Below are 26994 nucleotides of genomic sequence, written 5' to 3'. Positions count from 1 at the left end.
GCCCTGGAGAGAACAATCATGGGAGAAGGAAGGGCTGCTTATGCACAGGGAGACAGCTCAGGGCGCAGGAGAGTATGGAGGGATGGCCACTGGGAAGAGGTAACTATGGGGAGGAAGTGGGAGGAGAGCCGTTGCTCTGTAAACTGTGGTCAATGACATGAGACAAATTGTATGTGAACTGCTATATGGAAAGTGAATTAGCTCTGTAAATCTTCACCCAAATCACAATAAAATAAATAAAAATAAATAAATAAATAAAAATAATGGCTATTACCTGTAAGTACTGTGCTTCGTTAAATTATCACCTAAATGAGACCAGTCAACAATTACTTTTTCACAAGATGAGAATTTAAGGGGCAAGGAAATTAGATTACTGAAAATGAAACAACCAGAGTGGAAATATTGTGAATGTTCACACATTGTGAAGAATGCCACCAAGGTCACTGAGCAATTTGTGTACAAATTGTTGAATGGGAATCTAAAATGCCATATAAACCTTCACTGAAAATACGATAAAATATTATTGTAAAATAAATAAATAGTTATACATTAAAAAAGAAGAAGAAGAAGAAGAGGGTGGAATTGAAACATTCACAGACAAACACAGGCTGAGAGACTTCCTGTCCACCAGTCTGGCTCTACAAAAAATACTCGTGAATTTTTTACAGATGGAAGGGAAAAGGCACTAGAAAGAAATTACAAGCCATACATAAAAATAGCTTTGAAAGTGGTTTATAAGTTTTGTCATGATGTAATGTAGCAGACATGCAATGATACCCCATGATGTGATCTGATGTGATAAGCGGATCAGGTGAAAGAGATCCATAATAAAAGGAATTTCATGGACAAGTATAAGGGCTAATAGTAAAGTATTCTTAATAATTCTAAAAAAAAAAAAAAAATTAACTTTCCCTATGTATACTTTTGTTTCCAAATTTCCTACAGAGAACATGTATTACTTTTAAAGTATATATTTCAATAATTCCAATGCAAAAAGTCATTGCATGTTCATGATAAATTAAGTGAAAACCCTATAGGATCATATCCATTGTGGGGTGTATGTGTGTAGAGAGAAAAGGATATATGGATACATACCAAATTTGTGGTCACACAAGGAGGCATGATTTTCATAATATACTTTTTTATATTATTTGGCTTTTACCCCCATTGCGGATGTAATAACTTTATGCTTTCAAGTTTTAAAACAACAAAAACAAAGTAAAATGCATTTCATCTTACTTTTTAAATTGGCACATCCAAAATTTAAAGAAATTTCGCACTGGCTGAGATATTTGGCCTTATTAATAATCTCCATAGTATTCTATAAGGGTTCTACAAAATGTGTTCTACAAAAAAATAAGAAAGAAAGTATTCTACATACGCAATCTCTTCTTTCTAACATCAAGCAGTTTTTCTTCCAAGTCCCAAGATTCCTATTATTAAAAATTAAAAAAGCACATTATTTAAGAATAAACCTATAACCTTTAAATTGTTGTATTTATCTATTAGTTCACGTTTTCTAAAGTGCCAGTTTTCAATTTCCCCATTTCACACAACAAAAGGGAGGACAGCAGCTTAAATTACAAGCAGCTAATTAGCAACAGTAGTCAGAAATAAAGAAATCATGAAAAAGAGAGAAATGTAAGCATAGTAAATTCAAATCATACCAGTCTCTTTGGACAATCCTATTTAATCATACAAACTACAGTTACCAGCAAGAAGTTGTTACTGAAATCACTGGAGAGAAAAGCAGCCTAATGTGCAAGTTTACCTGCTGTAATGTCATTATTAACTTATTTAGCTCTAATACACGTTTCATGCTATCTGTGAGCAAACTGAAAGAGAAAAAGAAATATGATTAATTAGCTTTAGTTAAAAATAATAAATTTACTTTTACATCAATGAAATCAATTGGTATATACTTACTTTCATCAAATGCACTGTAAATTATAATAGAAAGTCTTCATTTAACAAAATAAATCTGGAAAAGTTTGATGTAAACTTAATTTCTGTCCTTTCAGTACAGTAAGTTTCTTATATGGCATTTCTGGCCTTGGGTTTATATTATAATTCTGCCAAAAATGATTGTTGGGCCACAGCCTGCCCTGTGATTGGTTTATTTTAAAGACCTTGAGGGACTAGTCAGCTTACTATGCAAATAAGGTATGTAAAACCACCTAGTAGGATTAACTGTCCTTATAGGGATTGGTTGGCTTGTAGCCTGGCTGGGAGGACCATGCCTTGAAAATGACAAAGAGCTTGCTACATAAGCAATTAACCTAATGGAGGTTTTCAGATAGAGGCATTGAGAGAAAGAAGGAATCTCCTAAAATGAGATGGTTCAAGAGCTATAACACTGAAGATGCCAGAAGATAGCAACAGCAATATGAGCAGCAGGAACCGTGGGAAGGGCAAATAGCTATGATGGTACCTGCTGGTCTACAGAGAGCGGGCTGAGTGCCTTCGGGCAGGAGGCCTGGTGGCAGAGCAGGGTGGCTCTGGGCACTTGTTGAAGAAGCCAAGAGACATGTAACACTTGCCCAAGCAGGACAGAGGCCCAGGAAGGCCCAGTGATAAGGTCCAGAGGCTGAGAGAAGGGCCTACCGGCAAGAATGGCCAATAAACCACATCCAGCTACCTGGACAGAGCAAGTAATTGGACCTGTGGGCTCGGGACCATGGTTACAGAGGACATCAAGCTCAACTGCCATAATATACTACAAAAAAACATTGTTCTATACCCTCCTTTGGTGAGTAGTGAGTAGGGTCTTAAAAGCTTACAAGCGGCCATTTAGATGCAACAATGGGTCTCTCTTTGTTCAGAGCAAAGAAGAATGAAGAAAACCAAAGACACATTGAAACAATTAGTCCAAGGGACTGGTAGACCCTGCAATCCTCGACCTATATGACCATGAGACCAGAAGAACTAGATGGTACACGGCTACCATTGTCAACTACTTGGAGGGGAATCAGCGCAGAAGATCCTGGATAGAGTGGGAGAACAATGTGGAACAAAACTCAAAATCAAAAATAATGACCAGGTTTGCTGGTCTGATAGAGCCTGGTGAGTCCTCTGAGACTATGGCTTCTGGCTACCCTTCAGGTCTGGAATTGAACTTACTTCTGTGGATTCCAGGCAAATAATAGACAGGCATATGGGCTGAACATTCACATCAGGTAGACACACTCCTTGGAACAATCAGTCACAGGAGAACAGAAGGGCAGCGTTTGCACAGGAAGACAGCTCCGGGGAAGGGAGTGCGTGGGAGGGAAGGACACAGGGAAGAGGTAACCATGGGGAGGGAGTGGGAAGAGCACTGTTACACTGTGGGGAATAGCAGTCGATGTCATGAGACAAAATGTGTATGAATGGCTGTATGGAAAAGGAATTTGCTTTGTAAACTTTCACCTAAATCACACACATACACACAAAGAATGGCCAAGAAAAAGCTAAGAGCTGTCTTGTTTGCAAGCTGTCTTGATTGAAAGACTGTATCTTCTCTCTTGAGTTGTATCCTCTAACTTTCAAGTTGATCCTGGTACCAAGTTGTAGCCTGTAACTTCTCTAAAAAACTTCATAATCATGAGTATGGGCTGTCAGTTTTGTGTGGCCACTGTTAACAAATTATCGAACCCAGTACAGAAGAGTACCATGGGGTGTGTGTGGTAACGGCAACTGGTGTCAGAAATTGTGGTAGTTAAGGTTATGTGTCAACTTGGCTGGGCCTGGCTGAGTGGCAGGGCAGCTGGAGGTAGTTATTCCCCATGATGAAAGTGGCAATCAACTCCATGGTGGGATCCACCACAAGCAGCTGAGCAGCTGCTTTAGGGATGTGGTCTGCTTCCCGGATATAAGCAGCAGCTTTGGGAATGGTCTCCAGTTTATGGCATGCTTGAACCCTGCATGTAGCCGTGTCGTTGTTCAGCAGCCTGCCATGCTCTACCATTCTTGGGACTTTAATGGATTTGCATCAATGACCTACTGTGTTATTTGATAACACTGGAACTGTGCCATTTTATTTGTCGACTGTGGGCTTGTTAACCTCAGCAGCCAGTAGCTGTCTGAGTGAAAAGATGCCTCTAGCTTCAGTGGGCCAGGAGAAAGAGGCAGAGCTAAAGCCGAATGTCGAGGGGCTTTCACCCAGCCCCTAGAACCTGGCCCTTTGAACTCGGACTTAAAGCCTCCAAAACTGTAAGAGAATAAACTCCTGTTTGTTCAAGCTATTCCATTTGTGGTATATTCCTGTCAGAGTGACATTAGATAAAAACAGAAATGGTGAAAAAACTGGAGATCTGTTATAATGTTTTCAATTTCATTTCTCATTTTGGTTATTTCCATCTTTTCATTCTTTTGTCAGTTTGGCCAGTGGTTTATCAATCTTATTAATGCTAGCTAAGAGCCAACTTCTAGTCTTGTTTATTTTTTCCACTGTTTTTCTGTTTCATTTATTTCTGTTCAGATCTTTATTATTTCCTTTCTTCTGGTAGATTTGGTCTTCTTTTGCTCTTCCTTTTCTATCTGTATAAGTTGTTATTTAAGTTATTGATTCTGGATCTTTTTATGTACGAAATTTATCGCTGTAAATTTCTCTCTGGGCACTGCTTTTGCTCCATCTCAAAGGTTTTAGTATGTTGCATTTTCATTCTCACTTGATTCTAAGTATTTTTTAATTTCACTTTTGATTTCTTCTATGACCCAATATTTTTTATTATAGGTATTTATTTTCCTTGTTCTTCCTGTTATTGATTTCTAGTTTTATACCATTATGCTCAAAGAATATGCTTTGTCTAATTTCAGTCTATTTAAATTTATTGATGCTTGCTTTATTGTCTGAAATATGGTCCATTCTGGAGAATGTTCTCTGTGAAATGGAGAACAATGTGTATTGTGCTACTGTTGGGTGGTGTGATTTATATATGTCTGTGAAATTCATTTGGTTAATAGTGTTGTTTAAAACTGAATATTGATTTTCTTTCTAGTTGCTTGTCCATCATTAAGTGGTATGTCAAAATCTACTATTATTGCCTACCACTTGTCTGTTAGAGAACATCAAGAACATCATGCAAGAAAGCAAAAGGTCATTAAAATGATAGGAAGGGAAGAAAAGACAAAAATGGATGTCACAAGAGACTCTGAAACTTACTCTTAAATGGAGAGTGGCTAAAGTAAGAAGAAATGTTGAAATAAAAGAGCTGAACAGAAAAATAAGGACTATACCTCCTACTTCACTGGGTAGTTGTTGGGTTAAATCAGATGAATTGCTCTTATAAATTTTCATAGTATTTTCAGTGTAAATACTAAATAAAAGTTAACGTATAAACCCTTCTTTCAAAATTTTTAAATCACCTGGGTAAAACCTCCATTGTCTTTTAGGGTTATGATCCATAAAGAAAAGTTGTTTAACGTTGAGAGCCTCCACAAAGTTCCCTCACTTTTCTCATCCCTTAATAAACATGTGTGGCAGTGAGAGTTAATTAAAAATAATTCACGAAACTTACGCCATTATGTAGATCTCCTTTCTTACTCCCATCCTTACCAAATCCAGAACAACAACAATAAAATAATTTACCTAGTGGTGGTGTTAACTTTCTCCAGGTTATCTTTAAGTGCAGCTGAAAGTTGTATACTATGAGAGGAAAAAACTCGCATTAAAAAACATGGATAACATTTATATTAAAAAATTTAAAAGTACAACCAGTGAAAAAACTATTTCTCTTGAAATATAAAATATAAGTAGGTTTCTAACAGCATTGCACAGGAAATATTTTGATACATCTGCATTATTATTAAAATCCTAGAAATATGAAATAACACTGAAATGGATGGACATTGTGAATCGCCAGGCTGAGGGGCTGAATGGAACCTGAAATCCAGCCTGAACTTTGCTCCCCAAGTCATCCGCTTTGGCCCAGAGCTGGGAGGAAGCATTAGGCACTATAGAGATTAGCACCAGCTAAAAATGGAGAGTTAGGGAATATAAAACCATACTTGACTACACATTTTAAAACGTGCACACTACAAATAAGCTCTGTAGGTTACTTTTTTTTTTTTCTGTAAGTTACTTTTAAAGTCAAATAGCTAACAAATAAGAAAGAATCAAACAGTAATCAACTCAGCAATAAACGAGTTATTTTTTTCTGCCACCTAAAGATTCAATTCATTAAAAGGAGATATCTTAACATCTGTGAAGTTACTTTGATTTAAAAATATGATCAATTTGGTGAGCCAGTAATATGAAATGAGGGAAAAAGTTCACTGCTAGAAACAACTTAACGACTTTTTAATTAGATGTATGAAGAAATTCATCCGGGAAACCCAGGGTTATTCATTTAATTTGGATTATTAATTAAAATCACAAATCTGTAAGAGATCATGTTTGTCTTATTAACAGCTACATACTAGCACCTAGCACAAAGCTTAGAAGACAGTAGGAACTCAAGTATTTGCTGAATTAATTATAAAATACAAATATAAAACCTTCAGTTAAAAATGTAAATTCTTGACTTGTGGGCTCGGGACCATGGTTGCAGGGGATATCAAGCTCAATTGGCATAACATACTACACAAAAGCATTGTTGCACATCCCACTTTGGTGAGTAACGACTGGGATCTTAAAAGCTTGCAAATGGCCATCTAGATGCAATTATGGGTCTCTCCTCATCCAAAGCAAAGAATAATGAAGAAAACCAAAACCACACGGAAACAATCAGTCCAAGAGATGGGTAGACCATGTGATCCTCAGCCTATATGACCATAAGACCGTAAGAAATAGATGGTGCCTGGCTACCACTGTCAACTATTCAGTGGGTGACTGATGCAGAAGATCCTGGATAGAGTGGGAGAACAATGTGGAACAAAACTCAAAATCATAAAAAAACACCAGGTTTGCTGGTCTGATAGAGCCTGGTGAGTCCCTGAGACTATGGCCCCTAACCACCCTTCAGGTCTGGAATTGAGCTCACTCCTGTGGCTTCCAGACAAACAACAGGCACATGGGCTGAACATTTACATCAGGTAGATACACTACTTGGAGTGAACAGTCATGGGAGAATAGAAGGGCGGTCTATGCACAGGGAGACAGCTTGGGAGGGGCAGTGGGAGTGCATGGGAGAGAAGGACACAGGGAAGAGGTAACTATGCAGAGGAAGTGGGAAGAGAGCTGTTACACTGTGGGGAATAGCAGTCAATGTCATGAGACAAAATGTGTATAAACTATTGTATGGAAAACAAATTTGCTCTGTAAACTTTTACCCAAATCACAATAAAAATTAAAAAATAAAATGAAAAAAAAAAGTATGAGTTCTTGATGACAGTTTTCTTACTGGATTAACAGTTACTAGCATAAATAAATTCATGTAATTCTTTGAAATACCAAATGGGAAGTAACATCACATTTCTTTTGTCTTTTTTAAGTTTCCTTATAATCTTTCAAACTCACAGGAGCTCTGGTGGTGCAGTGGTTAAGGTATTTGGCTGCTAACCAAAAGCTTAGCATTTTGAACCCACCAGCTGCTCCACAGAAGAAAGATGAGGCAGTCTGCTTCTGTAAAGATTTACAGCCTTGGAAACCCAATGGGGGTTACTATGAGTCAGAATCAACTCAACAGCAGTGAGTTTAGTTTTCTTTTTATTTTTTTTAATTAATCTTATGTAACTTTTTCAAATGAAAGTATCAGTGACTGATACAGATTTTCTCTCAGGGGTCAGAATTTGTGTGACCGTTATCTAATCATCAATCACTGCCCATCCCCCCATCCCCATGTTCTGTTCATTTCACAACAGTTAAGCAATAACCTGGTAACCAAAAGGTGGACCGTTAGAACCCACCCAGAGGTGCCTCAGAAGCAAGGCCTAGAGTTTTACTTCCAAAAGATCACAACCACTGGAAAATCCCATAGAGTGCAGTTTTACTGTGAAATACATGGGATCACCATGAATCAAAATCAACTCAAGAGCAATTGGATTGGCTTTTTTGCTTTTCACAATGCTTACACTTAACATATAATAATTACCTGTCTAATGCAAGGTTTTTCATTTCAAAAGCAATTTTTGCCTCTTCAATTTCATTTTCCAGGCCTTCAATTTCACTAACAAAGAAGCATGAAAACAGAATTTCAGCAATACCAGAAACAGTCATAACATTTTAGAAGTAAACCTTTGAAAACAGTAAAATGTTTTGATTTATAGAAAAGTATTTTACACGTTCACCATACTGATGTACATTTACAGATTTGGTAAACTGATGCCCCCTGAGATACTTTGCTAAGTATCTTATAAAGGGTTCCCAGAAGGTGATGATGTAATCATTCACATGCATTTAAGTCTCCATTTCAAATATACAACCTCCCAACACATGTGTGACAAATTATTTGGAAAAATAAGGAAAAGAAAAAGAAAGACAATGTCCTTAGATGGACAATATTATTTAATCAGAATCACAAAGAAAACTGAAAAATATGACATACGCTTCAATCTGCTGCTCTTGCATGATTTGTTCTGGAGTTTTATCTTCATCTGTAAATAGTTTTTTGAAATTAGTAACATTCTAGAACAGCACTGTTCAAGATAAATATAACGTCTAAGGAAAAAATGCAAACCATACATGGAATTTTAAATGTCTAGCTTCCACATCATAAAAGAAAAGCAAGTGAAATTAATTTAAATATACTCTATTTAACCCAATATAGCCAATATATCATTCTAATTTGTAATCAACATAAAACTTTTTAATGAAGTATTTCACATTCTTTCCTTCTATGTATATTTTACACTTATACATACTCTTACACTGACACCTCAGTTAGGACTAACCACATTTCAAGTGTTCAATTGCTAGTGGCTACTGTATTAGATAGTACAATTTTAGAATGATAGGAAATAAATTAATTATATGTCTGTTAGTAATAAACAATTGGAAATTAAAATTAACAAAACAAAACACTGAGTACAGTGGCATCCAAAACAATAAAATACTTAACGATAAATTTAACAAAATATGTTTATGACCTCTACATGGAACACTAACAAACTGCTGAGAGAAATTACAGACCTAAGTAAATGGAAAGATACCACGCACATGTATTGGAAGGTTCAATATTGCTAATATAATAACTTTCCCATATTGATTTGCAGATCCCAATAAAAATTCCTTCAGACTCTTTTTCTGTACAGACTGTTAGCTGATTTTAGAATTCATATAGAAATAGAAACAACCTAGAATAGTCAAACAATTTTGATAAAGGATAACAAAGCTGGAGGACTTAGAGTAGTTGATTTAAAAAAAGTACTCTAAAGCCACAGTAATCAAGGTAGTATGGTAAGATAGAAAAATACCTCAACCGAACAGAGTAGAGAGGGAGTTCAGAAATTGATGCACACATATATATTCACTTCATTTTCAACAAAGATGCCGAGGTCAGTCAATGAAGAAAGGATAGTCTTTTCATAAATGGTGCTGGAACTACTAGATTTCCATATGGAAAAAAATTAACCTTAACCCTTATTTAACATCATACACAAAAATTAACTTAAAAAAAAATTAAACCTGTTGCTGTGGAGTTGTATCTGACTCATAGCGACCCTACAGGCTGACACATGACAAGATGTTCAACATCATTAGTTATCAAGTGATATTAAATTAAAACCACATGGGATACCACTAAATACCCATTATACTGGCTAAAAGCAAAAAGACTGAGAGTACCAAGTACTGATGAGAATACTGAGTAACTGGAAATCTTACATACTGCTGGGAGGGACATACCATAATGATATAGTCATTTAAAGATGTTTAACAATTTCCTAAAAACTAAGTACACATTTGCCACATGAACCCACTCTCCTACTTTTTGATATTTATTCAAGAGAACTGAAAACGTAAGTCTACAAAAAAGACCTATGTACAGCAACCAAAAGATAGCAGATAAAAAGACATTAAGGCAAAAATTATCGGAAGAGACAAAGAATGGCATTATATAATGATTACAGATCAATCCAACAAGTGGACATAACCATAATGAACACCTACGCATTCAATGAAAGAGCCCCAAAGTACAAAAATCAACTTTAACAGAATTGAAAAGAGAAATCGATAACTCCACAATAGTAATAGGCTTTACTTAATATACCACTTTCAAAGAACAGAACAACTAGAAAGAAACTTAACCAAAATATGCCCCTCAAAAAAAAAAAATTACTTCCATCAAGTCAATTAGCAACTCATAGAGAACCCTACTGGGTTTCCAAGGCTGTAAATCTTTACAGAAGTAGATTGCTTCATCTTCCACCTACATAGCAGCTGGTGGGTTTGAAGTGCTGACCTTCAGGTTAGCAGCCAAATGCCTTTCCTACTCCACCACCAGAACTCCTTTAACAAAGATGTAGAAAATCTAAACAACACAATCACTCAACTAAATCTCACAGATGTATACAGAACACTCTACCCAATGACAGCACAATAGATATTCTTTTCCAGTGCACCTAGAACTTTCTCCGAAATAGACCATATGTTAGGTCACAAAGCAAGTCTCAGTAAATTCAAAAAACATCAAAATACTATAAAGCATCTTCTCAGATCACAATGTTATAAAATTAGAAATCAACCACAGGAAAATCAAAGGGGTGGGGGGAAGACTTATGGACAAATGTCCATAGTAGCCTGTTCATAATGAACAAAAAACTGAAAACAACCCAAATATCCCTAACAGATGAATAAATAAACTGTGGTGTAATCATAATTGTATTCTTTTAAAATGGTGACTTTTGTTATGTGAATTATATTTCAATTAAAACAAAGTAGTCAGACACAAATACATACCACATTAATTGCATTTACATTAAATTTTAGAACAGTGCGGTCCAACACAATGTTCTTTAGTGATGACAATGTTTCACATCTGTGCTGTCCAATATGCTAGCCACTAGTCGCTGGATTGAAGTTGTCAGAGACTTCATATTACTTGACTCTATAATCAACACCCATGGAAGCAGCAGCCAAGATATCGGATGACATATCACACCAGGCAAATCTGCTACAAAGGACCTCTTTCAAGTGCTGAAGAGCAAAGATACCTCCTTGAAGACTAAGGTGCTCCCAACACAAGCTATGGTATTTTCAATTGTCTCATATGCATGTGAGAGCTGGACAATGAATACGGAAGACCAAAGAAGAGCTGATGCTTTTGAGTTGTGGTGCTGGCGAAGAATGCAGAAAGGACCATGGACTGCTAGAAAACTAACAAATCTGTCCTGGAGGAAGTGCAGCAGAGATGCTCTTTGGAAGCGAGAATGGCCAGACTTCGTCTCACCTACTTTGGTCATGGTGTCAGAAGGGGCCATTCCTTGGAGAAGGATGTCATGCTTGGTAAAGTGGAGGGTTGAGGAAAAAGGGGAAGGCCCTCAGTGAGATGGACTGACACAATGGCTACGACGATGGGCTCAGGTATAGCAAAGATCATGGAGCTGGCACAGGACTGGGCAGTGTTTTGTTCTGCTACACATAGGGTCGCTGTGAGTCAGAGACATCTTGACGGCACCTAGCAACAACAAGTCTCTGGTTGTATAGTGGTTAAGGCAGTTGGCTGCTAACCAAAAAAGTTCAGTGGGTGGCTGGAACGCACCAGCTGCTCCGTGAAGAAAGATGGAGCAGTCTACTTCTGTGAAGATTTACAGGCTTGGAAACTCAATGGGGGTTGCTATGAGTTGGAACTGACTCCAGGAGTGAGTTTGGGGTCACATATGGCTTTTGACCATTTGCTATGTGGCTAGTGCAAATTAAGAACTAAATTTTCAATTGTATTTAATTTTAACTAACTTTTAAATGCCTCATGTACAACACTAAAGTCAAATAAACCATTTGAAAAATGGACAAAAGACTTGAAGTGTTATATCTATCTGTCACAAGTCCTTAACTTGCTCCTAATGGCCAGGACAAGCGAGCCTTACATTGCTTTTTGCTTCACATTGCTTTTTGCTTCCTTATATGTCACAGTACTGCATTATGCTTTTCCCCTCACAGTCCCTAAACAAACAATTTCCTTTAAAATTGATCTTCTTTTCCTTAGAGTACTATCCATCATCAAACTCACAAAACCTTATCTGAAAATAAATATACTTAAAATGAAAATATTTACTTGCATCAACCATTGATTTATATTCAAAGAGTTGTTGTTTTGTCTGTGCTCTCAGCCTGGAAAAACAAAAACAAAATCAGAAAAGTCATACTTATTGACTGAGGTTCTACTTGTTCTCATAAACTGGAGTCCCTGGATTGTGTAAACAGGTAAGCACTCAGATGGTAACTGAAAGGTGAGAGGTTCAAGTCTGCCCAGAGGTACTTCAGAGGAAAGGCCTGAAGATCTACTTCTGAAAAATCAACCACTGAAAACTCTGGGAGCACAGTTCCACTGACACACATGGAGTCACCACGAAGCAGAACTGACTTGACAGCAACTATTACCAGCACTAATGAGAAACCAACTCTTCTTTTTCAGAAGGCAATGCAACAAAATGAATCAGCATTAAAGTTTCAGTTTCAGCTCTCAGTTTGGCCTCATTTTACCCAAAATGAGCATAAAGAAATTTAAGGCCTCAGAGGAAGACACACACACAAAAAAAATATACAGTGGGAAAACAGTATCTGTGAGGAAAAGTCAAACATTTGATTTTTAAATTTATCCTTAGTAGGCCAGAGTGAAATGGGCTTAATGAGAACTGCTGACAAAGCAGAAAGATCAAAAGGGTCAAACCAGCAAACACTAATGAGTTACAAACATAGGTTGTAATCTTCCCTGAGATACAGAAAAATAATGAAGATGCTAATCCTTGGCTAGATAAATAATTCATACAGTTTCTTAGTTGTCCTATGATTCTACTCAATTCAAAATCATACATAAAATAAGCAGAAAAGTTACGAGTAAAACAGTAATTAGATTTTAAGTTGTATTTACAAATGTTTCATATTTGCATAGTAGTTTCATAATTCTGAAATGATTTGCCTAATGACATTAGGACTTATTTAAGTAGCTAAGAAACTTATTTGAGTGCCAAGATCTACACGAATCATGGCCTCATCTACTCTGAGACCACAAGTTAGATGGTGCTGGGTTACCACTACTGAGTGTTCCAATCAGGGCCACAATGCATGGATCCTACTAGAATGGGAAAAAATATGGTACAGAATTCAAATTCTTAAAAAGTCCAGACTTACTGGACTGGTTGAGACTAGGGGACTCTCTGACACTATTGCCCTGGGATACTCTTCAAACCTTGAACCAAAACTATCCCAAGGTCACCTTTTAGCTAGATAACAAATTAGCTTAAGAAATAAGAGTATCATCCGTGAGTACTGCGCTCTTTTAAAAAATCATCTATATGAGATCAAATGGCCAAAGATTAAAGGATGAGAAGGTAAAGGAAAGGAAAACTAGATAACTGTACACAGAACAACCAGAAGAGAAATAATGAGAATGCTGACATATTGTGAAGAATGCAACAAACGTCCCTGACTAATTTGAGAAATAAATTTTTGAATGAGAACCTAATTAACTGTGTATATTTTAACCGAAAATACAGTGTTATTTAAGAAAAAACAAGTTTCTGGTTCAGAAAGGGTCAGTTATAAGAGAAAGGGGCGGGACATCCTCCCTCCAGTTGCTCAGGACTGGGCTGCCCTGCACAGATCCAGCCTGAAAATGGGGGCCCCAAGACGTGAGGCGGAAGAAAGGGGGACGGAATTAAGGGCTCGAAGGTCTTTCTAGGGGCCTCCAGGAATGTACTAAAAGCTTTCCTCTGGGAATTTCATTTAACTCCCATAGCAACTCTCCAAGGAGAGTATAATTTTTTCTCGCCCTTTCGGAGACAAAGAGGTTTAAGAAGTCTGAATTTGACCCCTGGGAATGCTGACCAAAGGGCAGTGCTCTTGGCCACGACGCCCACTTGGCTCCTGCCCAGCGGCCAGAGGGAAAAACCTGAGCAGCAGGGTCATGCGGTCTTCTGTGCTTGATTCCTGGGCGCCGGCGGCCTGTGGCTGCCCGCCTGCCTCGGCTTCTCCTCCCGAGTCCGCGATCTCGGCCGCAGCTGTCTCCTCTGGCTGCTTCTCCATTCCTGGCTGGCGCGAACAGCTGCCGCACAGAGCAGGCAGAGTGGTACCAGAAAGAACTCGGGCACACGGAGCCTCAGAACGACTCGCTTTTCCCGCCACTAAAAGGGCTGGAAGAGTCCAAGAGCAAACGCGCACTGGCCCCGCCCCTTCCCTTCCTCCTCAATACCGCCCCCTTTGGCCGGTTGCCATGGTTACTATTATTTTCCCTTTTTCCCATCCTGATTCTAACTTCTCGAAATTATTACGGGCGCACATGTAAAGTTCAAACTTTAAGCGCCAGCTATATTGTGTGCTAGGAGCTCTGGTAGCGTAGTGCCTAAGGCACTTGACTGTTAACCGGAAGCCTGGCGGTTCAAACCCACCAGCCACTCCTGGGAAGGAAGGTTGGGCAATCTACTTCTGTAAGGATACTGCCTGGGAAACCCAAAGAGGTGTCGCTATATGAGTCGGACCTCGGCAGCACATAACAAGCAACAACATATTATGTGCTGAGGTATGAGCTGGGTTGTTGGAAATCTCCCGGCTCCTGGAAACAGCAGCCTGGAGGGGAAAAAACCCGTCATAAATGGTGATTCAGCTTTGGTGCTTGGGGCGTGGGAGCGCCGGCCCAGCTGTTTTATCCATCTTGGCACTCACTTTCCTCCGAGGCATTGAAAAAAGGTGTGCGCGCCGGCTGGGTTGTTTATAACACTTTTGATCTGAGCCCTTGAGGTCCTTGCCTCTAGCTGAACAAAGAAACGAGTGGCCCAAATTCAGAGCTGCGCCCGATGCAGGAGTACAAGGCAGTACAGACACCTGAACCACAGTCTTTCTGCTGGCCTCCCCCATGCCATTTTGAATTCCCTGCATTCACACTTCTCTTGGATCTTAAGAGTCCCACCACTCCTGTCAGGTGGAGTTGAGGGCCCCCTAGTGTCTGCTTGTTGATTTAGCACGTTACACTTAATCTCTCCTCTGGAAGTGAGCAGAGATAAAAACACAGGACATGTAAATCCCTGATTTGTTTTTCATTAGGTCTGTCGTGTAAAGGCTCTGACCTTTTCAGTACGAGAGCTAAGCATCCCATTTCATAGCTAGTTTCCCCAGAATTACCCCTGATCACACAATGGGGTTTTCTTCCTCCTTATCAAATACAGCTTGAACAGCATTTTCATGTATGGAAAGGCAGCATCAACAGTCAAAAGGTAAATGACAAACTTGGAAAGCCTTACATATTGATAAAGATTAATAACCTAATGGCAAAGGGCAGCTTGAAAAGCCAACTCGCAGATATAGAAACAGGCAAAAAATATAATTTATTAACCTAGACATTACAAGTATACATTGAAACAGCAAACATTGATAGGATATTTTTTTGCTAGTCAGTCACGGCAACTGGAGACTCCCTCCAGTACTGGCTAGGATGCAAGGAAAGCAGCACTTTTATACATTGTTAATGATGTTGAGGACGTCATCAAGCAGTATCTGTACATCTTTGGGGAACTTTATGTACACCAAACCAACCCCCCTTTTAAGTACCCCAAACAATTTATATACATGCCTATGTTTATGTCATGGAAGGATATCCCAAACTTGATATCCTTCTTTTCAGGTGGATAGGTAAATTATTTTCTTTAGATATTTTTCTTAACCAAAAAACAAGAAGAATAGGGTTTAAAAGAACATAAAATTCTTATTCTTCAAATGTGAAAGAGATGACATTAGCTAAAATTGATCATTTAAGAGACCGTGATAAAAGTACATTATTTGGAATTATGGAGACAACCACCAGAAAAAAGAGCCAACAAGGAAACTAGGGGTCAGATGGTAGACTTTTACTTTGATGAATTGGCTTACATAAGCAGTTTGCCCTCCAGAAGTAAAAGTTTTAAATGCCTTCACCACCTCAGGAGTTCACATGAATTCCCTGACAATTCACATTAAGCAAGAACCACCAAGTATATAAACTACACAGGCAATAATTATTTACATTAGTTGGGTTCCTAGATAAACTGAAAGCAGCTTATGTTTTTTATATTTCCCACTAGACATTTAGACAACTTTTAGGAAGCAACTAGTGGAGGCAATCACATCGAAGTGAGTTAAGATATAAAATGTAAAAAGGGCCACAAACTTTATTAAAAGTAAGTAAATGTAACATATAATATGTACAGACAGCACATAGTGCCAATTTTATTTGCAGGTATTACAGGATTCCAACTGAAGTTCACAAGTTACACCTTTGCCACAGCCTTGGCTAGGTCTTGAACTAGTGCAGAATTCAGCTGTGCTAGAGTGCTGATCTTAGCATGTTTAGACGCAGCATACTTGTTCTTGATAGTCTGGAAGAGAAAAGCAGTGGTAATTAATGAAGGAAAACATACAAATGTCTCAAGACCCAAAGGTACAGATATTCATTTAAAATATCAACTCCTCAAAAATGCATTTCCAGGCATGAAGTATTCATTATTTTCTCTCCCCACACCCCCAACACTCCCAGTGCCACTGACTGACTCACCATGTGCTTTGTAAGCCCTTGATTCACCATGACTATATTCTTAGCCAGGTGCTGCATAACTGGAAAAAGAGACTCTTCAGTGTACGACAGGTAATGCTGCAGAGTTGGTGTCTAAGACCACAAACGTGAGTGTTAAAAATGCTCATCAACTATAATTTTCATAAAATACCTTCTTGCTGTTAATCAAGGGTGATGGAGGGATGGGTATCTATAACTGATTACAATTCAACTTTAAGACCCCTCCTTCTCTAGGTGGATACCCTCCTTTCATGCTTCTGTAGGAACCCATGCTTAAATCTAAACTACAAGAAAAACCAAACCAAACCAAACCCAAATTCACTGCCACTGAGTCGATTCCAACTCATAGCAACACTCGTGAGTTTCTAAGGTTGTCAGTCTTTATGGAATTCCATGGAGTGGCTGGTGGGTTCAAACTACCAACCACTTGGTTAGCAGCCACATGCCTTAACCACCTCAGCTCCTTGTGCTTAAACCTATTATATACTAAATGTATTCAAACCTAATTACACTATTTCAATTGCTGACTTGTCCACCTCAAAGTTCAAGTTCCTAGAGGCAGATTTTTTTCATTTATAGTTCTATTCCTCAGGCCTATCACACAGGAGAAATATTTGTAAATTAGTCAGTTAATATGAGTAAACTTTTAGTAAACCCTTTGATCTGCCTGAGTTCCTCCATCTCTAAGATGGCCTAAAACTGCTTTGCCTTTCTCAAAGGGGTTATAGAAAGATGAGATTAGGCCATGAAATAGAAGCATTCTTTGAAGACTTTACAAACAAGTTATCATTTTTAATGATTCTGTCAATAAATTCTCTAGGACCCATTTGAATGACAAAAGTTCCACATTCAGGAAATTACCACTATTTGTAATTGAAAACTTTGAGGTAATCTAGGCTTCACGCCTGTGGTATAAGAGCTTACCCATTCACCATTATCAAGAATTTTCAGTGCTAGGCAAAAAGCTCCAGCTGCAATCTGAGAAGGAGGAAAGTGCACCATATCGTAGTCCAACATAGTTAGTTCCATCAGGTATTTAGCCAAAGTATGTTGCTCAACATCAACCTGTAACAAAATCCACAGGTCACTATGCTACTTTCAGAGCTTTGTCTCAGTGGCAATGATTTGTAACTACATTGGTATGTCCACATTTGTAAGTACAAATGATATTTTTGTACTATAAACTCCCAAATGCATTGCCTACGGAAGGCCTTAATAATATCATTAACACGCAGCCTCACTGGAAATAAAGAACATCTTTATGCCTTCCCCCGTTGCTGTTGTGGTTGTTGTCAGTTGCCGTCAAGGTGATTCCAACTCATGGTGACCCCATGTGTGCAGCATGTAGTCAGGTATATAAGATAGGTCAGCTGAATTAGACCAGGTCAGCAGCAGTACTCCCGTACCATTTCTCAAGAGATCTGTTTACCTCTCCAATCTTGGATGCTCTCCGAAGGAAGTGTAGGGGCAGAGGGCGACCCAGACCAAAGTTTAAAGCTCTTAGAATTTTCATTTCCATCTGTCTGATCTGGTGCTTAGTGTAAGTGTGATCAGTCACAAAGGCAAAGTCACCAATTTCTGGAGGGTACATTTCTTCATATTTGCTTGCAATAAACATGGCAGTGACACCAACTAGCTGCAACATCTTCTTGGGCACACAATTATTCTGCAACAGGAATTTCAATTGGATGAATAAGTAAGATACAGTCAAAAAAGTGGACACAGAAATACTCCCATAGCAAATCAATTAATGACACCCTCTCTCCCAAGACATCTTTAACTTTTCCTGCCAATAACCAGCCTTAAAAGATTTGCTACGATGAAGACAAGGCATACCAAACCAAAACCAAATTCACTGCTGTAGAGTCGGATCCGACTCACAGCAACTCCTCCTTGGATTTCTGAGGCAGTGTAACTACAGAAGTAGATTGCCCAACCTTCCTTCCGAGGAGAGGCTGGTGGGTTTGAACCGCCAGCCTTCTGGTTAGCCGTCAAATGCTTTAGGCACTACACCACCAGAGCACCTAAAGACTATGCATAGGGCAGGAAAACAATTTTTTTTTTTAATCAAGCTGAGATGAAGCAGAGCTGTTTAATTTGCTTTCAGCCACAGTTCTTGGATTTCAGACCTGTAAATGCTATCTAGTTAATACTAGTAGCTGAAAAGCTCAGTTTCTTATGACTAAGCTAGGACCCTAGCTAAATTATTGAATTATGTTTACCTGCATGAACCGATCAATGATGGAAACAGTCATGTACATGGTTTCCTGCAGCAACCTGAATTTCATTTGAACCTGCACTAGCCAGTCGATTAGGATGGCTCTCATGTTTCCAGTGACTTCTCGACCCACTAGGTATTTCGGTCTGACTGCTTGTTCTTCCTACAAAAGAAATGGTGGTTATCCTAAGAGGCCAAGCTCCATGGGGAATGTCTGTCCCAAATATCAATTACCAAAGAATAGTTGTGGAGCATTTAGAATCAGTAAGACAGTTTTTAACTCAATTATTCACACAGTCACTAGAAACAATGCCATCACTGAAGAAGAAAGCAAAACACTAGACAGGGCAATGTGTTAAGTTTTCATATAGATTTCCCCACACACTGCTCCAGCTTCCTCCCAAATAAAGACAATACACTATCATCTCAGATCTTTTCACTTAACACTCTAAATTCGAGCTTTATGAAGTAGAGGAAACTCCAACAAAACAGATGGAATAGAGAGATCCTGCTAGAATGGGAGAAAAAAGTAGAACAGAATCCCAAATTCTTAAAAAAAAAAAAAATAATAATACAGAGTTACTGGACCAGTTGGAGATCAGAGGATTCCCTGAGACTACTGTCCCGAGATGTTCTTTAAACCTTGAACTGAAACTATCTGGTGGTCACTTGTTAGCTAAATAACAGATTGGCTCATAAGATAGAGAATCTTTCAAGTACGGTGCTCCTTTAAACAGATCTATGAGACCACATGGTCAACAATCACTTTAAAGCAAAGATGAAAAAGTAAGGAGACAGAGAAACTAGATTACTGGAAATGCAACAACCAGAAGGGAAACAGAATGTTGACACGGTGTAAAGAATGTAACGGACATCACTGAACAATCTGTGTAATAAACTGTTGAATGGGAACCAATTTGCTGTATACACTTTCACCTAAAACACAGTATTATTTCAAAAGCAAAACAAATAATTGAACAGATCTGATAACTATATAGTTTATCTCCTTAGTATACAGAATGTTTCCTTGTTTCTTTTTGGGAAAGAGCAAAATGTCACTAATATAAAGTTTCCTAAGTGGGATGAAATAGAAGAAATAAAAAATTTTAATCCTGACTTTTTAATACACTCCTTTTGGACACAAAGAACAATTTCCTGAAAATCACATGCATATCAGCCACACTGGCACAAAATGCCTTGTGTTGGGGATGATGATAGTTTTTCACCACCTCTCATCCCTGTTCACCTCATGCTGCTGTTATCCCTCTTAGATCCAGAGAGTTTGGGACTTGCCATCTCCCAACTGTGATGGACACAGATATCGTTCAATCTAGATTTTCCAGTGACATGGTATCATTAGACAGAGCCACACTAGTGGATGTTAACTTTAAACTTTCCCCACTCAAAGAAGCAAATAAAGACTCCATTGGTTTATCTAGCGATATTTTTAATCTTTGGTATTCCATGAAGGAGAATTTGACAGTTATAATATATTTATTGGTTAGATATGCAGCCCTTGTCCTTCTTCAATTACTGTAAACCATTAATGGGAAATATCTTTAATAAAGCTAGATATAGTTTAGTGAAAACAAACACTAATGATAGTACCTCAAGCTGTCTCAGATAAGCATAGATATCTTTCACATATTCACTACAAAGGTTTGGATCAGCTCCATCTTCTGCATCCACATCACTCACTGCAAGAATTACATCAGAAAAAGCCTGACACAGATATTCTTCTGCAGGGGCACATCCAGATGTTTCCATTGGGCTTGGAGAGGGAGTATCCACCTTGAAACAGAGAGACCTCTTGAAACAATAGCAAAGAGGAACACACACTATAGTTTAGGAAAGAAAGTCAGACTGGTACCAACTTAAGAAACCATCTGCTGAATAGACATATAATAATTCATTTCCTAAAAGGATTTATTCAACTTCTTTTTAAGGTGTGGTTACAATATCGAAAGTAAAATGGCAACTTAGACTAAGCCAGTTTTAAGTCGGCAGAACTTAAGTACCAATAGGTAAAATATAATAGAAACAAATGGGTTCATATTCTAGACTTTCCTAGGAAGGAAACTGTTAAGTAATGAATCTGTTTATTAGCACCATCATGTTAATCCATATGAATGATGTCAATCTTCTAAATGTACACGCCTTTCTTTCAAAACATGGGCTGCTTCTCAAGTTCTGTCCCAACTACTAAGGATTAATTGACTTATAATTATGCATTTCTCCCCACTGTTCAAACATTTATTAAGCACCTTCTTCAAGTCAAGCTCTGTGCTAGGCACCAGCTTTAGAGTCCTCAAGGAGCTTAAAATTTAGAGAAGATAAATAATGTGATTGGTTCTAGGAAGAAGGTAGGATGGTGGAAGTTTAGGAAAACTTTAGGAGTAAATGCTTGAGCTATTTTCAAGGATGAAAGGTTATTAGGGAGATAAAAGAGAGGGTTGGGAAAACATTCTTAATAAGTAGAAAGTCAAAGGCAAGAATCAGTATGGGGCTTTTACATGTTTCATGTGCTAGGTCCAGAAGGTCAATACTAAAGCAATAGGCTCAAATCTCTTACCCTTAGATATAAAAAACTAGGGTGAATGACTTTTACAGATCAGCTTTCCAAATAGTCTTAACTAAATTTTAAAAATTAGAGCCTCAGAATGCAGTTCATTGAACTTTCAGCAAAACAGCTTCTAGATGGCCCTCCTTTTCACAGGGATTGTTGTTTGTCATTGTTGTTGTTAAGTGCCATCAAGTCATCTCCAAATCACAGCGACCCCACACACAGCTGAACAAAACATCACCCAATCCCACGCTAGCTCCATGATCCCTGCTATACTTGAGCCCATCGCCGCTGCCACCATGTCAATCCATTTCGTTGAAGGCCTCCCCCTCTTTCGTCGACCCTCCACCTTACCAAGCATGACATCCTTCTCCAGGGAATGGTCCCTTCTGACATGACCAAAGTAGGTAAGATGAAGTCTGGCCATTCTCCCCTCCAAGGAGCATTCTGGCTGCACTTCCTCCAGGACAGACTTGTTAGTTCTTTTAGCAGTCCATGGTACTTTCAGCATTCTTCACCAGCACCACAACTCAAAAGCATCAATTCTTCTTTGGTCTTCCTTATTCATTGTCCAGCTCTCACAAGCATATGAGGCAACTGAAAATACCATGGCTTGTGTCAGATGAACCTTACTCCTCCCTCAAGGACACATCTTTGTTCTTCAGCACTTGAAAGAGGTCCTTTGCAGCCGATTTGCCCAGTGCTCTATGTCGGTCCGACTTGACGGCACATAACAACAATGTACATCGTCTGATGTCCTGACTGCTGCTCCCATTGGCATCGATTGTCACAGGGGTAGATATTTTATATACTTAATGAAAAGTTCTTGGCTCTTGAGGCTAAGTGTACCTTGTACATCACCAAACCTGTCATTTTCTTTGGCAAAATGATACATTGAGGGGATTGCAACTAATGTCATGAAACAAAAAAAGTATACGTTGTTGAATGGAAAACTAACATGCTCTGTAAACTTTCATCCAAACTACAACTTAAAAAAGATACCATTCATCCAAGATATAATTTCTCTTTCCCAGCAACATCTCCAGTTTTAGCACATAGTGTTGCTGGGAGGGGAAAAAAAAAGACCCTAAATATTCTCATAAAGAGCTTTCCAGAGGCATACCAGAATGGGAGTGACAATCCTATTAAACTGTGGTATTACTACTAATGCAGTGGTCTAATTAATGTCACACTAACATGGTTTATCTACAGAAACTAGATGATTAACAAAGGGGGGCAGTATAAGAGAGCAAGGAACAATATAGGTTCTTATGAAATACCTAAAACAGGAAAAAGTACAGAGACCAAAGTTTATTAGTGGCTACTAGAAGTAGGAGGGAGGGGGAGGGGGAGTGACTTGTTAGGAGGCACTGAGTTTCTGTTGAGGGTGATAGAATAATTTGAATACAGATAGTGGTGATGGTTGTACAACGTGTGAAAAAATGTTTCTTCATCCTACATGTAAACATACTGAAATGGCAAAGGCTTTATTATATGTAATTTTATACCAAAAAAAGAAAAGTCTAAGTTTCTGAAGCTAGACAGCCTGGGTTTAAATCCCACTTGTGGCATTTATTACCTATGTGACTCTGGAAATGCTATTTATAATCTCTTGAAGCCATTATCTTAAAAATAGATGGAATAATACCTACTTACTTCAAAATATATGGAGGAGCCCTGGTGGTACAGTGGTTAACCCAAAGATCAGTGATTCAAACCCACTAGCAGCTCCATGGAGGAAAATGTGGCAGTCTGTTTTCATAAAGATTCAGCCTGGAACACCCTATGAGGCAGTCCTCTGTCCTACAGGGTCGTTATGAGTCAGAATCAATGGCAACAGGTTTGGTACTTTGGTTTTCCGTGTAATGCATGTTTATTACAACTATTTATTCAAATGCTACTCCACACATGAGTGAAATAAGGGGAAAGATATAATCAAGAGATTCTACAGCAAGATAAGAACGAGCTTACCATAATAGGCTCAGGGAAAAGCTTTTCTTGGTTAACAGGCTCAGGTTCTAGCTCTGGCTCTGGCTCAGGCTCAGGGTCTTGCAAAGGTGCCTTTTCTAGAGGTTTTGGCAATTTTTTGGCAAGAACTTTTCCAGCAGCTGAAGTTTTTGCTTCCTGTAGATGGAAGAGAGAATGGAGTGTTTCTCCATCAAGAGCCACAGGTGGGCTCTTAAGAAGTTGGGTCAAGAAGATAGGTACCTTTTTCAGAGGCATTTTGGCCTGCGGCTGATCACTGACTTTGTTACCAATGTCTCCAAGAGCTATTCTTGGCCTCAGCCCGGGCTTGGAGGCTGCAACAGTGGCCACAGGCACTCGCTTGGCGCCTGCCATACTGATCTTCGCCTTATTATCAGCATTAATTTTCGTGTTCTGCAAGAAACAAGAGCACTTTAGAGCTTAGCCAGGCTGAATAAGTCAAAGGTTAATTAAGGTAGGGCACAAGAGAGGTTCTCAGGAGGAAAGCTGGCTGGAAATGGCTGGGAGGGGAAACCTGAGCTGTCTACGTCTGTGACAAGCCACTTCTCTCTCCGAATCTCTTCTTTGACTTTAATTGAAGGATCTCGGTGAAGGCCCAGAAGCTCTAAAATACCGTGAATTTACATTTGAAAGAAACGGAAGCCTCCATTTGCCCGCATCTTCTTTCCAAAAAAAACATATAGAGTTTATATGGTTGGTGGGGCTCACTCTGGGGCCTTAACTCGCCTTAAAAAAAAAAAAAAAAAAGGCTTCCTTCGATCCTCCCTCTCCCTCAAAATACTTATCCATGGCTCTTTCACGTCTTTTTCCCACCTTTCTCTCAGTCCATCTGTCCTTCCTTACCCTAAACCCCCTCACCATGCAAGGAATTTACCTCGGCACTCCCTCGGAGACCCTCCATTCTCTTTCCCAAATCACTGCCCGGGTCATCTCCAGCCAGCGGGTGCCGCAGGCATGGAGCGAGGAAAGTTGCGTTTGTTCTCGGTTTGCTGCAACTCACCCTCGTGACTCGCAATGCCATGGCTACCTCTTCACCAGGCAGCAATTCGGAGGGAAGAAGCAGAATTCAGGAGCCCCAGGAAAGCTGGGGACCAAGAGCCACCACCGAGCAACAGCCGTTCCTCCGCAGCACGCCGGGAGGAGCTGGCCCCCGCTCGGGTTTAAACCCCGCACCGCTTCCTCCTTATTGGCTTGTTCGTGGCACTCACTCCCTTCTCATTGGCGGTTGCCAGTTCCTCCGAGAATGCGTTGCCAGGGAGATCCCGCGACGACGTTCGAAAAGGAGGCGGGGCCAGAGTCAGGCTGCCTGCCAAGTGAGCGAGGCTAGAATACCACGTGGTGTAGTAAGGCTGCTGCGCTCTGTGCGCAGCTGCTGCTGCCACCTGGAAAGGCGAGTCTTCAGTGCCCACCAAGCTTAAGCAAGAAGCCTGCCTTGTGGTGCTTGAAAAGTGACAGTGGAGTGGGCAGCAGTTTCAGAGGCGTTAAAGGCAGTTACGGATCCATTACTGCTTATTGTTAAACACTTTCCTCTTCTACATTGGCATGTTCATGAAGGGCTTTGATACTTGATATACATTCTTTCATTGGATCATTCCTGTATTCCTCTAGGTGGAGGAGCCTAGGCTCAGAAAGGCCTAGGTGACTTTGAGAGAGTCAAAAATTAGTAATGCGGGGACTGAACTTAGTTTTTTAGTTTCTAGATGTTTCCACATTAACTAACACCCGTTTCTTAACCTGCCAAAAAGCCTAATTGTTTTCCAAAGCCATAGCTATACCTATATGGAAATTGCCACGAGTCTATTCTAATTCACGGTGATCCTACAGGAGAGAACAGAGCTGCCCCATAGGGTTTCCAAGGCTGTAAATCTTTACCAAAGCAGATTGCCGCATCTTTCTCCCACTGAGCAAGGCTGATGGATTTGAACCGCTGATCTTTCAGTTTACATTCTCTGGTGGTGTAGTGCCTAAGGCATTTGACTGCTTATCAGAAGATTGGCAATCAAACCCACCAGCCACTCCACTGAAGGAAGACTGGGCAATCTACTTCCACAAAGATTTTCTGCCTCAGAAACCCCATAGAGTCCCTATGAGTTGGAATCAACTGTATGGCAGTGGGTTTGGTTTGGTTTATATGTATATCTATCTATCTAACTAGAGAGTGCAAATGAGCTCTGGTGGCACAGTGCCTAAGGCAGAAGGGTTGGCAGTTCAAAACCACCAGCCACTCCTCAGAAGGAAGATGGGGGCAATCTACTTCGTAAAGATTTACCACCTTGAAAACCCAGTGTGCGTGTGTGTGTGTGGGGGGGGGAGTGGCTATGAGTCAGAATCAACTCTATGGCAGTGAGTTTGGTTTTGTTTGGTTTTGTATATATACAGGTGTATATATGTGTATATTTAGAGAGAGGGAAATAAACATGCATATGATGCAGTATATATATATATATATATACACACACACACACACACACATGGTTTTTTCCCCTGAAATGTTTTAGGATAGGTTATATACATTATGGTACTTTATTCCTAACTTCTCTGGTGGATATTTTCTAAGAAATTTACAGTATTTTAATATTTTATTCAGTCTAGTTTATATTCCAGATGGCTTAATAATGTTCTTTATAGCATCTTCCTGACCCAGTACAGGATCTAGTCTAGAATTAGATGGTGCATTTAGTGACCATGTCTCTTTAGCCTCCTTTAATCTGGAACAGTTCCCACAGCTTTTCTTTGTCCTTGATAGCATTACTCTTCTATAAATATGCAGAAGCCCCTCCCACCTTTTTTTTGTTTGTGTGATGGTTCCTTGAGATTTAAATAAGACGCTCTGGTGGTGCAGTGGTTAAGGCATTTGGCTGCTGACAGGTCAGTGGTTAAAACCCACCAGCCTCACTCTGTGGGAGAAAGATATGGCAATCTTCTTCTGTAAAGATTTACAGCATTGGAAACCCTCTGGGGCAGTTCTACTCTGTTCTGTAGGATCACTACGAGTTGGAATGGACTCAATGACAGTGGATTAGATTTGGTTTTGTTATTTAAATTGGGGTTTGCATTGTTGGCTGTGATACTGCATAGGTGATGTGGTCTACCTCTCAGGGTATCACATCTGTAGACACACCAGTCCTTCATAGATAATTTTAATTTTGATCACCACTTGGTTAAGGTGGTGCCTGTTCTCACAGAATTATTACTGTTTTTTTTTTTTTTCCCCATCTCTATTATAATTAAAAAAGTGAGGAGACATTTTAAGACCATGCAAATAGTCTGCTCCTCATTCAATTTTCCTCTAGATTTCTCATCCATTAATAATTCTTGCCTTGTGATGTAGTGGGTAAGGCATATGGCTGCTAACCAGAAGGTCAGTGGTTCAAACCCACCAGCTGCTCCATAGGAGGAAGATGAGGCAATCTACTTCTCTAAAGATTTGCAGCCTTGATTAAACACACCACTCAAGAGACGGAGAGTTGCAGATTGGATACAAAAACAAAACACATCAATATGCTGCCTACAAGAGACGCACCTTAGAGATAAAGACAAAAATAGACTAAAAATCAAAGGTTGGAAAAAGATATATCAAGCAAATGGCAACTGTAAGAGAACAGGAGTGC

General features: G+C 39.3%; 2 protein-coding genes across 2 annotated transcripts in view; both read right to left on the bottom strand.

The window, feature by feature from the left end:
* CENPH (centromere protein H) overlaps positions 1–14101 on the bottom strand; it is a 25453-nt gene extending 11352 nt beyond the window's left edge. Inside the window, exons 1-7 of the mRNA XM_007949184.1 lie at positions 13968–14101; positions 12132–12187; positions 8466–8514; positions 8013–8087; positions 5570–5626; positions 1772–1835; positions 1382–1433 (exon numbers count right to left, since the gene is read on the bottom strand). Of these exons, the coding sequence (XP_007947375.1) occupies positions 1382–1433; positions 1772–1835; positions 5570–5626; positions 8013–8087; positions 8466–8514; positions 12132–12187; positions 13968–14101 (487 nt within the window). The remainder of the gene's footprint in view (positions 1–1381; positions 1434–1771; positions 1836–5569; positions 5627–8012; positions 8088–8465; positions 8515–12131; positions 12188–13967) is intronic.
* A 2213-nt stretch (positions 14102–16314) lies between these two features.
* Positions 16315–24404, bottom strand: CCNB1 (cyclin B1). The gene is made up of 9 exons (XM_007949182.2): positions 24384–24404; positions 23606–23776; positions 23369–23521; positions 20443–20625; positions 18839–18997; positions 18046–18282; positions 17541–17681; positions 16599–16709; positions 16315–16422 (listed from the first exon to the last, which is right to left on the bottom strand). Exons 1-9 carry the CDS (start codon positions 24402–24404, stop codon positions 16315–16317), a joined length of 1284 nt encoding a protein of 427 aa, XP_007947373.1.
* Positions 24405–26994: the final 2590 nt, after the last annotated feature.

Source organism: Orycteropus afer, unplaced genomic scaffold (genome assembly GCF_000298275.1).
Source record: "Orycteropus afer afer isolate SDZICR_OR568_19922 unplaced genomic scaffold, OryAfe1.0 scaffold00242, whole genome shotgun sequence".
NCBI classification, from domain to species: domain Eukaryota; kingdom Metazoa; phylum Chordata; class Mammalia; order Tubulidentata; family Orycteropodidae; genus Orycteropus; species Orycteropus afer.
Note: the sequence above shows the minus strand (reverse complement) of the source record. Positions and strands in the feature narration are given on the sequence as shown.